Source organism: Oncorhynchus clarkii, chromosome 22 (assembly GCF_045791955.1).
Source record: "Oncorhynchus clarkii lewisi isolate Uvic-CL-2024 chromosome 22, UVic_Ocla_1.0, whole genome shotgun sequence".
NCBI classification, from domain to species: Eukaryota; Metazoa; Chordata; class Actinopteri; order Salmoniformes; family Salmonidae; genus Oncorhynchus; species Oncorhynchus clarkii.
In genome coordinates, this window is record NC_092168.1 from 16,735,510 (window position 1) to 16,748,433 (window position 12,924).

The following is a 12,924-nucleotide window of genomic DNA, read 5'->3' on the forward strand; positions in this document are numbered from 1 at the left end:
GCCATCTCAAACTGCAAGGGGAGGGGCTACAGATACAGCCACCTGGAAACCTATCAAAACAGACTAAAGAAACCAGGGAGACAAATGAACAACGCAATCATAATACTGTGTTACTTAAAAACTGGACAGAAATCAAATCAAAAACAGAAGAAAAAAAAACGAATTCAATAAATATTTATGGTACACACTTATGGCACGAATATGCAGCAGTCGGTTTGGCAACTTTTTCTCAATTTTTTTTAAAACCAAATTTCCATGGAAACAGTGCAAAAGGGGAGGGAGTGGGAGGACACGGGGCTTTCCAACGAGCGCTAGCTAAAATACATAGCAAAAAATTGAAATTTTATACAAAACATCTTACTTTAAGAGTTTATAAAAAAAAATGTTTTATTGGGTTCTTGTCAATATTTACACAAGCTATTTACCAAAAAAAGTAGTATGCTCTGTTTTACTGAAGTGTATTCTGTTTTTTCATTTTTTTTTTCATTTACTTTCCTAAAAAGGTGAATAAGGCTATCGTAACAACCCAGGATCCATATACAATACAAACATTAATGTATTTACAGTTTCTTACCTACAGAAGAACGGTGCAAAATTACTGAGTCAGGTGACCAAGGGCTGACCAATACGAGCAAGGCATTTTACAGTAGCCTGAAGTACTTTTCCTAGCCAGGTTACTAACATTCTCTCAACATTGCCGCGATATTTAATCCATATAGCAAGACAGAAAATCTACCCTAGTAATGTTAGGAGGATATCAGTTGTACGTTAGCTAGGATAAGGACATCAGATTCAAAGAAACTAATAAGATTGTCATATTCTGCCGCAGACAGACAGCAACTAAACAGCAATTTGTTTGTGATTCCTAGTGTTTTTCGCTATTTCTTAAATAACTGTCCAGGTGCATTTCATTTTGAAAATGTTTCTTTTTTCACAGTTTACCTTGGAACTACGGCACACAGTAAAAAACAAACAAAAAAAACGTTTAAAATAATACTACAAATGAAAACCTAACAGCAGGCTCGTACTTAACAGCAGGCTCGTACTTGCTAGTTTTGTTTTGTTTAGTTTGTTGTTACATCTCTCAGTGGTTTAAGAACACTTTCCATAGGTGTAGGTTTCTCTCAATTCTTAAAAAAATAAAGAAAAATTGCATATTGCAGATTTTGTAGCCTCTTAGAGGCACAAACCTTGTATCATACAAGGCTTGGCTTTTTCGGTGAAATTTGATGTTCTTAATGAACTAATGAGAATGTTGGTAGTGAGCAGATACATGTTTGGGGTGTGGTCTAAGTCACAATCTAGTTCTCGTTTTCTTTAGTCAGTGTTTTCATGTATGTGAATAAACAGACAAATAGCTGTCTCACTGGACTTGCTCAAGAAGAGGTACACACACACACTCTCACACACAGAGAAAACACTACCACGTGGTAGTGAGGGGGAAGGGGGGCACAGGGTAATCGTGGGAATCTTCCCATGGTCCTTTGGGAGATGCTACAGTGGAGTGTGGGATATACTGCTGGTCAGCCTCGTGCACCCGGTTATGCTATTTTGGGTCCAACAACCTCCTCTCCCCTTCGTGACATGCTTCCAGGCTGCCCTCCCTGTCCCCTTCCCAGGCCCTAGCCCTGAATATCTGGAAAAAAAGGCAGCCATTTGGGTGGGAGTTGATGAAAAGGTGGGACATTATGGGTGAAATAGATATCAAGTCATCAAAACCCTAGCTTGCATAATGTGCACTTTTATACCATAATATATTAACGTTAACTTCTCATTACCGCCCTTCTGACAACACCTGTGCTCTGTGTATCATAAATAGATTCTGCTTTTTTTTTCAGATGTTTTTTTGCCTTCCTTTTTTGTGTTTTCAAATGTCCTCCTTTAAAATGTACACCTATTTTGTTACAAAAAATGATAATAATCAAAAACTCACAATAAGGAAATGCTAAAGATGATGCTTGAAAAACAGTGACAATGCGCTTTGATGTCCCTGTGCTTTTTAAAAGTTGAGAATGAGAGCACCAGTCCACCTGTTTGGGCCATTTGGGGGCCTCCGGGGCCCTTGCGGCAGCAAGACAATACAGTACCTAGAGCTGTTTTAGCCAGCGGCTGGGTTAAACTCAACTAGACCTGGGACTCTCTTATCTTTACCTTTCTTCAATGTCTCAGAAACTGCAGCAGTAAGCAAGTTGGGATATCTGATTGCCTGTACTTCCAGTTTAATTAACACCTCTTCATGTTGTAAAGTCCTATCTGTGGAAAATTCAAGCCAGCCCTCGCTACTGTGATCCCTTTACTGAAGGGATACAGTCTCTCTCTCTCTCTCACTTTCTCTCACTCTCTCTCTCTCTCACTCACTCACACTACCACTGCCACTCTCTCCCTCTCTGTGACTGACTGCCTGGGTGGAGGGATATCAGGGGGGTTAAAAGTGCTGCTCTATTGTTCGCTTAGCTCCCACACCCTTCCCAGAAGCCACCTGGCTAGCCCTGACCCCACAGAGGGGGTATAATGGGCACCCTATACCCTGACGGGGTGGAGCCCACATAAAACCACCTCATCTTCTTCTCCCTCTTTAAGTCCTGCTCTCTGCTCTCCCAGTCCTGGGTTGCAGGGTGTGTGTGTGTGTGTGTGTGTGTGTGTGTGTGTGTGTGTGTGTGTGTGTGTGTGTGTGTGTGTGTGTGTGCGCATACACCACATACACCATCACGACATGAGCTGCGACAATACCACATCACAAAAAATATATATATCTGCATGTTCAACAATACCAGCAATGAAAACCAGAAATGAACCAACAATATGACACTACGAAAAGGAATCATGTTCTTTTACAAACCTTTTTTTTTCAAGTAACAACTTTAATGAATCTTGATGCTAGAAAGTAAAAGGTGTCTTCGGACAATGAGGGAAAAGTGGGCTGTAACTAGTACGAGGACCTGAACAGTTCACAATGAGTGAGAGTGGGTGAGTGGGTGGGTGGGTGGTAGGGTGAGTGGGTGATGTCCTTGTGTCAGTCAGGAAAGTCCCAGAGTGGATATTTCCAAATCCCCCTTGTTTTTTTCTCCCTCTTCCGTCATTTAATCCACAAAGTGTCTCTGGCCAATGAGGAGAGGGACTGACTGACATTACTGACATGAGTTCATGGTCGGGCCCTTCCTTCCTTTTCCTCTTCTAATCTCTCTGCCATCCCTCTCGTTCTCCCTCCTTTGTCTCTTCCCCAGCAATAGTCTCTCTCAGGGAGAAAACCAGGGTAGGATATCGACTCCTCCCCCTTCTCCTCTTTTTCTCTCCATCTGTCCATCCTATTTCAAAACAAACATGTGGGTGTGTCTTTCTGTCTCTCCGTCCGTCCGTCCGTCCACACACAAACACACGCGCTCGGATCCCCCAGCGTCAGTCGTAGTGCGCAAAGAAACAGAGGGCTACTGTTAGAGGAGAGGAGCAGAGAGGAGGGATCCCCAAAAAGCCCCAGAGAGCAGCAGCAGCTTTACTCTGTAAGTTCTCCAATGAATCCCAACAACGAAGAATAATAACAGGAACAGTAAAGTTCAACAAGAAAAACAACAGAGATGTGGGGAAGGAAGGAGAGATAGAGCGTTCTGGGGGGGCGGTGCCTGGGGGGAAGGGGGGTGGAGCTGAGCTCAGACCTTGTAGTAGATGTTGGCAGGGCTCTGGGGGGGCATCTCCTGAACAATGTACACCGGGTGACCGTAGTCCCCGCTGACTTTCTCGTAGTGCGGGCAGAAGACGCTGTCTGCAGTCCTGAGCGGGATGATGATGTCACTGGGCTCCGAGCCGTTGTTGTTGCCGCTGCCGCCCCGTTTGGGCGTGGCCAGTGTGCTGAGGGACAGCGCTGTGGCGTGCTGTGGCGAGTGCTTGCGGTGCCGCCGCCGGTACTTGAGCAGCAGCACGACCAGCATGATGATGATGATGATGAAGATAACGCTGCCCGAGGCGATGCCGGCAAACAGGGCCACTTCGGAGCCGATGACACTTGAGGATTTCCCGCCCGTCCCTTGGTCGCCCTCGCCCTCCCTGTACGACGGACCTGAGAGGAGAAGAAGGGAGAAAAGTGAAACAGAGTGAGTGAAATTCTTTCTAAAACAGAGTGTCAGGTCATACAGATTGAGAGTGGCATGGAGGGAGGGAGAATGGAGAAAGCGAGGGTGGGGTCGTAGAAGGATTAGGGGTCTCCTTCCAGTTTTATCTTTCCATTCTCTCTCTCTCTCTCTCTTCCCCCCTCCCTCTCTCCCTCCATCTTCATTATGTCAGAGTGAAGGTGAAAGGCAGGCGGACGGAGGACAATGACCAGAGAGTAAGGGCTCCTTTCACACAGCTCTCCCCTTAAGGTCACATTCGATCTCTGGTCTATTCAAACACAGCTGGTGGTCACTACGGCCTTGGAGCTACGGCACAGCACAGCACAGTCCCACATAGCACAAAATGGCTGAAGTGGGTTTTCAATGCAGTAGCATGTCAATGAAAAACATGGTCAAAATGAATGTAGAGCCATTCCTTTTCTACTTAAGACTAAGTCCACAAGGAGGTTGATAGTATTATACGATGAAGCCACATTCACTGTAAAACCTCTATTAATAACAACGATTATTGTATACATCCAGGACTCAAGGACAGGTCGGTTCACTTCCCCCCTAGGATAGGGGCCTGGGAAGCAGGATTACTGTGTCTCCCTGTCTGCCTCCACTCCCCTGAGGGCTAGTGCTGGAGCTATGGTGGATGGCAGTGGGCCCAACGCAGGTACCCTTCCGTTGTTTTACAAGGGGATTATGCTGCCTCAGACACTTTTCTCAAACCACTGACGCCCATATGCTCCTGTTCCGAGCCGGGGAGGAGGGATGAGGTGAAAAGGGAGGGGAGAAGATGCTGAGGTCTGCAGATTGGGGTGCCAACGCGGATTTAGTGGCGCGCTGGCAGATTTGTGCGCCGGTTGTCAGAGGGATTTGAGTGTGAACACAGAAAGGTGGGGCTAAAGGAGCCGCGCCCTCGGTAACAGGGCAGCGAGCGTCTCTACGCCTCCACCGCAGCAGCGTTTATATAGGTCAGCTTGTTTTCTCTCCTCGACTGATTTTTTCCACCTCAAAATAAAGTTAATTGGGGAAATTGCGGGTCTGGTTTTCTTTGGCGATTTTAACTGCTATTTAATAAGAGAGATAAGAGCGGTCGGTGTGTGCGTGCGTGTGTGTGAGGAGAACAAGCGTGAGTCTGTGCTCCGAGGCCGGTAATATGTTGGGTGGCGATTGGATCATTTTCCTGAAAATGTCACTTTGCGGACAGGAAGTGGGGCGAGGATGGAGATACTGTAAGTTTGGGAGCCCAGCAGAGATGCCTATCAGTTTTATAGGCAACTTTCAATTACCAGGAGAAAAATTGCTGACCTATACTTCCTACGCGTACCCACACTCACACTCACACACACACACTCACACACTCACACTCACACTCACACACTCACACACACACACACACACTCACACACACACTCACACACATGCTCACAGACAGTCTCAACCTGCTTTTACCGAAACTGTCTTAGAGCGGTAGACCTGAATGCCTGATGATTTTGTAAGTCGTTCTTAGCACGCTTACCTTTCTTCTCCAGCACTTCGTTTGGTTTGTATGACTCCTTGTCGGGGTGCTTGGGAGGGTATCTGGTGGGGTAGTCTTTGGGTGAGATAGGGTCAGAGGGATCTGGAAGACATAGATAAGGAACACAACTATCAGACACAATGGACATGGATGATTCACTTTCACTGTGTGTGTGTGTGCTGTGCATATGTCTCGCGCAAGTGTGTGTGTAGCATGCTTGCACGTGGTTGTGTTGTGTTGTGTTGTGTTGTGTGTGTGTGTGTGTGTGTGTGTGTGTGTGTGTGTGTGTGTGTGTGCTGTGCATATGTCTCGCGCAGTGTGTGTGTAGCATGCTTGCGCGTGTTTGTGTGTTTGTGTGTTTGTGTTGTGTGTGTGTGTGTGTGTTCGCGCGGAGCGCTGCTCTTAATGAAACGCAGCACTCCTGATTAATTCCCTGACCTTCAGCAGTTTTCAGTGAGCTGCTGCTGTTGTGGATGGCAACCTCAGGAAATTACCCCATTGGGTGGCGAGGCAACTGATTTATGAATAATCATGGTCATTAATTACCGGCAGGTGCCGGGCGGCGGGTGTCGCCACAGAGGACAGATGTGGTGTGTGTGTGTGTGTGTGTGCGTGTGAATGTCAACTGGGGACATTTGGTCAACTGGGGACATTTTGCTCGTCCGCAAAAGGTCAAATGCTATTTCTAGGGTTAAGGATAGGTTTTGGGGGTAAGGATAGGGTTAAACCTGGAGGCCCACCCCCTCTCTCTCTCTCTCTCTCTCTTTGTCTGTCGTAAGTGTCATGGAGGCTATTGGGCTGAATAATGAAATACCTCACAATGCCTCAGATAACCTTACTGTGTGTTATGCAAATACAGTCCTCATACAATTTTCACACATTCTGTATGGTTATCTGTTTATAACTAAACGCCACCAGCACTCACATACACTTACAAATGTCGTTTGAATGAAGGAGTAACACTCACTTTGTCCCACTTTCATGATTATCTTCATGGACTTCATCTTGCACACCCCTCCTTCCTGGTTCTCCAGGCCCTCCATTGTGCCATTTGATGTTGCTGAGAGAGAGAGAGGGGGGGGGGGGGGGGGTTAGCATTAGCCACTGTGCTAACATCATCGCAAACAGCAAAATAACAGTGCAGTGACATGTACATTACGTCTGTCTTGGGCTGTACAGCCACATTTGAAAGACGTCAGGGAAACGTTGAAAGCCCCTAACAAGCGAGTGATTTATTTTTAATAAAGTCACAATCCATCCCCTCGCCACCCCAGTCACCACAAACTGCTGCCAGAATATTCCACGTAGCCCACGCCTCCAAAGTCAATTAGCTTGAGTAATTGTGTTTGTAATATCTCTAACTGAGCTGACTGGCCCAGTGAAACAGCCAGTTACGGAGACAGAGAGAGAGAGAGAGACGGAGACAACGGGACAGGAACAATAGGTGCTGGGACACAGGAAACTCTACAGTGGCTAACAGGACATTAACACGTACGACACTCTGGAGAATGCTACAGTGGTATTAGAAGAACCAACTACCGCAAATACAACTCTCAAACACTCCCCTCTAACCAAAACCTGCTGAAGGGTATAGAAAAGAAGAAGAAACAGGAGGAAATAAATGATTAATAAAAGAGAGGGAAATAAACAATCGCAGGAAAGTCAAGTGGTTTTTTTTTTCCCCCGTTGAAGGCGAGATGAAAAGGCAGTGAAAACAACCGAGGGAATGGATGGAGGTGCTAAATATTTCAGTAACCCTTAAATATAAAAGAGCTTAAAGGGTTTGAGAAGCTGTTTAAACAGCGGCAAGAGCCGCAGAAGTGGTGCACTAAACACGGTGTTTTGGGGAGCGCCGAGCAGCGGTGAGCAGATGTCGGAGAGCGGAGATGAGGGAGGCGAAAGACTTCCCACATGTGATAGAGGAACAAAATGGGCCCCTAAACAGATGCTGGGAGGACTTTTAAAGACAGAAAAGCAGATGCTGGGAGGACTTTTAAAGACAGAAAAGCAGATTAGAAAATAACATTAAAACGCTGTATACAGATGTAGCCTTGCACGCCCATGGGCAGAATCAGTAGACTGTGACTAGCTACACTATAAGCAGTGAGTGCTGCTCTGTGGATATAGCCATGGCATGGACCTCCATACTGATTTCACACTGGACCTCCCTGCCTGGGCCTATTCTCTCCCAAACCCTCCCTGCTTCAGCCTATTCTCTCCCAGTCCCTCACTTCCTGGGCCTTTTCTCTCCCAGTCCCTCTGCTGCCCCTAGAGGCAGCGGGTAGCGCTGCACCTGGCATGGGGGGGTTGGGAGAGGGGGCTTGTGATCTATCAGGTCAGTAACACAGCGGCTAACGAGCAGCCAGGGTTTAGCGGGTTGGCCTCCTGCCAGCGTGCAGTGGCCCGCATTCAATGTTCCCCCCTCCCGATTCTCTCTCTCTCTCTCTCTCTCTCTCTCTCTCTCTCTCTCTCTCTCTCTCTCTCTCTCTCTCTCTCTCTCTCTCTCTCTCTCTCTCTCTCTCTCTCTCTCTCTCTCTCTCTCTCTCTCTCTCTCTCTCTCTCTCTCTCTCTCTCTCTCTCTCTCTCTCTCTCTCTCTCTCTCTCTCTCTCTCTCTCTCTCTCTCTCTCTCTACCACTCCCCTCCGCAAGAAGACAGGCGCCTCACAGCCTGCTCCCTCCCTCCTACCACCCTCACCCCCTCCCCCCTCACCCGCCTTGCCCCTCACCCCCTGTCCCCATCTCTCCCACCCACACCTCCTCGCGCCAAAGCCTTTTCATCAACCGGAAGGGAATTTAAAAGCAGGTGCTTCTGTGCTATCCCTTCGGAATCAGCGTTGGAAAAAAAATTCAGCTCTGTACTGCCCACCACTTTCTTCAGCTCTGTACTACCCACCACTTTCTTCAGCTCTGTCCTGCCCACCACTTTCTTCAGCTTTGTACTGCCCACCACTTTCTTCAGCTCTGTACTGCCCACCACTTTCTTCAGCTCTGTACTGCCCACCACTTTCTTCAGCTCTGTACTGCCCACCACTTTCTTCAGCTCTGTACTGCCCACCACTTTCTTCAGCTCTGTACTGCCCACCACTTTCTTCAGCTCTGTCCTGCCCACCGCTTTCTTCAGCTCTGTACTGCCCACCACTTTCTTCAGCTCTGTACTGCCCACCACTTTCTTCAGCTCTGTACTGCCCACCGCTTTCTTCAGCTCTGTCCTGCCCACTGCTTTCTTCAGCTCTGTACTGCCCACCACTTTCTTCAGCTCTGTACTGCCCACCACTTTCTTCAGCTCTGTACTGCCCACCACTTTCTTCAGCTCTGTACTGCCCACCACTTTCTTCAGCTCTGTACTGCCCACCACTTTCTTCAGCTCTGTACTGCCCACCACTTTCTTCAGCTCTGTACTGCCCACCACTTTCTTCAGCTCTGTACTGCCCACCACTTTCTTCAGCTCTGTACTGCCCACCACTTTCTTCAGCTCTGTAGTGCCCACCACTTTCTTCAGCTCTGTACTGCCCACCACTTTCTTCAACTCTGTACTGCCCACCACTTTCTTCAGCTCTGTACTGCCCACCTCTATCTTCAGCTCTGTCCTGCCCACTGCTTTCTTCAGCTCTGTACTGCCCACTGCTTTCTTCAGCTCTGTACTGCCCACCACTTTCTTCAGCTCTGTACTGCCCACTGCTTTCTTCAGCTCTGTACTGCCCACCACTTTCTTCAGCTCTGTTTGTTTTTTACATTCCTCAACTTCAATGACTTTTATACGAACATTTTGGCCTGGGATGGAAATGGACCGACACAAAGAGCATGTTTTCAAGGACTGTGTTTTTCCTTTCTATCTCTCGCTCGTTCGCTCTTTCTCCCTCTCTCAAGCCAACCTATGGATTTTTGTGGTGGGACGACAAGCGCATTATGTGCAAAGCATCTTAAAACCTTGTGCGTTCTTGTGTGTGTGTGTGTGTGTGTGGGTGAGTGAGTGTGCGTGCGTGCATGGGTGTGTGCATGTGCATGTGCTTGTTTGTGGCTAGCAGGACAGGGTGCAGGCCTGAGGTCTCAGGATGAACTGTAAGACAAGGCATATCTCGGTCTTCAGTCTCTCTCCTCTCTCTCCTCTCTCCTCAGCCACTCCTACACAACCCCATTGCACAACCAACACACACCCAAACAGTCTACCCCCTATAAAAATGTGACAACATAGGCTGCTAAAAGTAGTGGCCCATAGGCACAGCTCTAGGATCAGCTCATCCTCCCCAACTCCATACCTTAACCATTAATACAAAAACACACAAAACTGATAAGTCTCTGGGTGAATATTCATTCCTTCTGAGCTAAAAAAACACAGCCTACCCCCTAGTTGGCTTCCTCGGCAGTATGGCAGGGGCTGGAGGCTAGCAGCAATGAACTGGTTATGAACAGAATGGGATTTCTGACTGGCCTGCATGGCTACCTGACTGCCTCGTTACTCTGAACTGGGCTGTTTGGCAGGAAAAGCTAGCTGCTAGCTGTAATCCCTGTGCTAAAGGAACGTCAGGGAGGATAGACTTCGCTCATACATGCCCCTCACAAATGGATTTTCTTCCACCACCAGCGCCTTACAGAGAGCAGATAAGACTTAGCTTGGCAGAGAGAGAGAGAGAGAGAGAGAGAGAGAGAGAGAGAGAGAGAGAGAGAGAGAGAAAGAAAGATTACTACATCATGCCCAAAGATGAGAGAGTGGTTCGGCTGCTGCTCGACCTAGCCCAGAGAAAGAAAAAAGAGTGAGAGATGGAGAGGACGAGAGAGAGATGTGACGTGTCACTTTTCCTTCAGGCCACATTCACTCAAATGTCCTTGCAGATTTAGAAGTCCATTTTTTTGTCATGCTAACTCTTTTAGCTCTCACTCAGGTTTGCACGTTTGCTGAGGCTAGTTCCTTTCAGAGCACTTCCAAAGCATTCTGTGTTAAGCCACAAATTCACCGCGTGCACACACACACACACACACACAAACAAACCACCGAGGGAGATGACTGATCAAGAGAAATCCCACCCTGAAAATGGCAAATCACCTCAGCGGATAGAAGTGACAGCTCTCACACACCCACGACCAATTTAGACGACACACAAACACATACTCTCAAACAGCAATACACACACCAACACAAACTCACAACATACAGCAGTAAGTGTGGCCAAACATTCATTGCTTTGAAGGCTTTTTTAGTGTGTGTGAAACAGTAACCAACAGAAATAGCACTGCCATAAATATCCCAAACTCTCCTAATTCTCATCTCTCAACCACACACTACAACTACCTCCCTTTGTCTCAATAGCACCGATACTTCAAAGGCTATCGTCAATCATTCAGCCCCTTAACTCCATTTATTTGTTTTGATCAAATCAGGAGACTGAAAAAAAGAATCTGCCTCTTTAATGAGCGCTATTCAATTGTGTGTTTCAATCAAGACCGAGGATACAGACTTTCAGCACTTAACTCAATTTCCCCGCCCGGCTAATACAGCTCCTAGTAACAAACCCCCTCTGTGCGTGTGAGTGAGCATAATTAACACACCACTCTGAGCCAATGAGGAGCCATCAAAACACAGAAATAGAGCGAGAGAGAGAGAGAGAGAGAGAGAGAGATTCAACTATAGCATAAATGACGCTCTCTCTACTTGCTGTGGAGCATGAAGCCATCGTCATGGCGCTGGGGTTGTGGGCTAGTTAGCGCTAGTCAGTGTTGTGTACCTTAATCTCCTGCGACAGAGGGGGCAACCTCTCATTCAGGCCCACCGTGAACCCCCAGAACAGGCCGGAGAAAGGCAGGGTCAACCCAAATATATACCAACCCCCCTCCCTAAACCCTCCCATCACATCTCCGCCCCCCCCCCCCCCCGCTCCTCTGATGTCTTAATATGGTAATGTAATAATATAGTCATTAATCAGACATTCATCCAGAGCGACTTGAATAATATTCACTTTTCATCAATACGTGTGGCCCATGTGGCAACCAATCCCCCCAAACCATCATCTGTCTGTGTGCACATACTGTCCTACGGTTGAGAGGTTGGAGCGAAGTTACGACAGGAGGAAATCCCCTCAGTGCATGCATATAATAGAGAGAAATCTATTTTCTATTTTGACTGACAAATAGGTGATTAAAATCTTAATGGAATTCCCCCATGCAGCTCCATAAATTCAGTCAAAGATTCTGTCTCTCTCTTGCTCTCTGTCTCTCTCTGTGTCACCCCCCCATCCATCCCTCCCTCCATCCCTCCTCCCCTCCCTATTTAGCTCATGTAATCATCTTGCTCACTAAGTTCCCGGCTGCAGGCAATGCTGCCTACCACAATCACATCAAGCTCATCTGCCTCCAACTGAAGCAGCATTGTAGCCCAGCTCATAGCGAGTATGCTGCTCTAGAAGGCATACATATACACACACACACACATAAAATAGTGCATACTCCGGCAGGAAAAACACAACCCACACAAACACACACATACACACACACAGAGTACAGCAAATACGCACATAGTGTAACAATGTAGCTTTCAAAATGCAGAAATCTGACCCCATATGATGCATTTTGCTGACTTGAGTCCCACTATATATATATAGTGGGACTCATATAACAATGGATTCATGAAACAAGTACCAAAATATCGATTTTGGGGAGGAGTTTTCCTTTAAGGTTTATGATAGGGTTAAAAAAAAAAAAAAAATCTCCCAGTGGACGGTATTGAAATTGTATGCATGCAAAAGGCATCTCTGGGGACCTGGACAAACATCTAATGCTGCATTGGATCTGGTGTGACCATGCTGAGAATATGCACAACTACACTGACAACCAACTACGTGCACACTAATAATTCCATATTAAATTGTTTATGGCAATAGGCCGAGTATGACATTAGTCATGTAAACACCTTATTCTGCTTATCATAATCAAAGTAAAGTAAGCATACGTCCATTAAAACATCTGGTTTCATGAGCAATCCCTTGAATTACTAGGACACGTAAACGGATCAATTGCCATTCAAGTGGTGTATTTGATTTGATCTGTGCACATGTCCGCATGCAAGCCTCATGCCGCGAGTGAAGGGAGTTTTGAAAAAACTGAAAATATGCATCTTAGAAAAGTGTTTTCATGGACAAACACACAAATGTCAGAAACTCAGAATCAAATAGGCGTCACAAAAACTCCACGGCCGCTGTGGTAGAACGTTTATTTTTGATTGGCCATTTCCTGTGTCTTTAAGTGCAATCAGGCGGCCTGATTTCAGATGTGCCCATGCAAACAGGACTTTTAGGGACGTCGTTCCTCTTGCAAAGCATGTAA

The 12,924-nt window shown here is 46.8% G+C and overlaps 1 protein-coding gene across 1 annotated transcript in view; it reads right to left on the minus strand.

The window, feature by feature from the left end:
• Positions 1-466: 466 nt before the first annotated feature.
• Positions 467-12,924, minus strand: part of LOC139380479 (ephrin-B2a) — a 25,492-nt gene continuing 13,034 nt past the window's right edge. Inside the window, exons 3-5 of the mRNA XM_071123175.1 lie at positions 6,578-6,670; positions 5,611-5,712; positions 467-4,051 (exon numbers count right to left, since the gene is read on the minus strand). Coding sequence (XP_070979276.1) covers positions 3,645-4,051; positions 5,611-5,712; positions 6,578-6,670 — 602 coding nt within the window. The 3' untranslated portion in view covers positions 467-3,644. The remainder of the gene's footprint in view (positions 4,052-5,610; positions 5,713-6,577; positions 6,671-12,924) is intronic.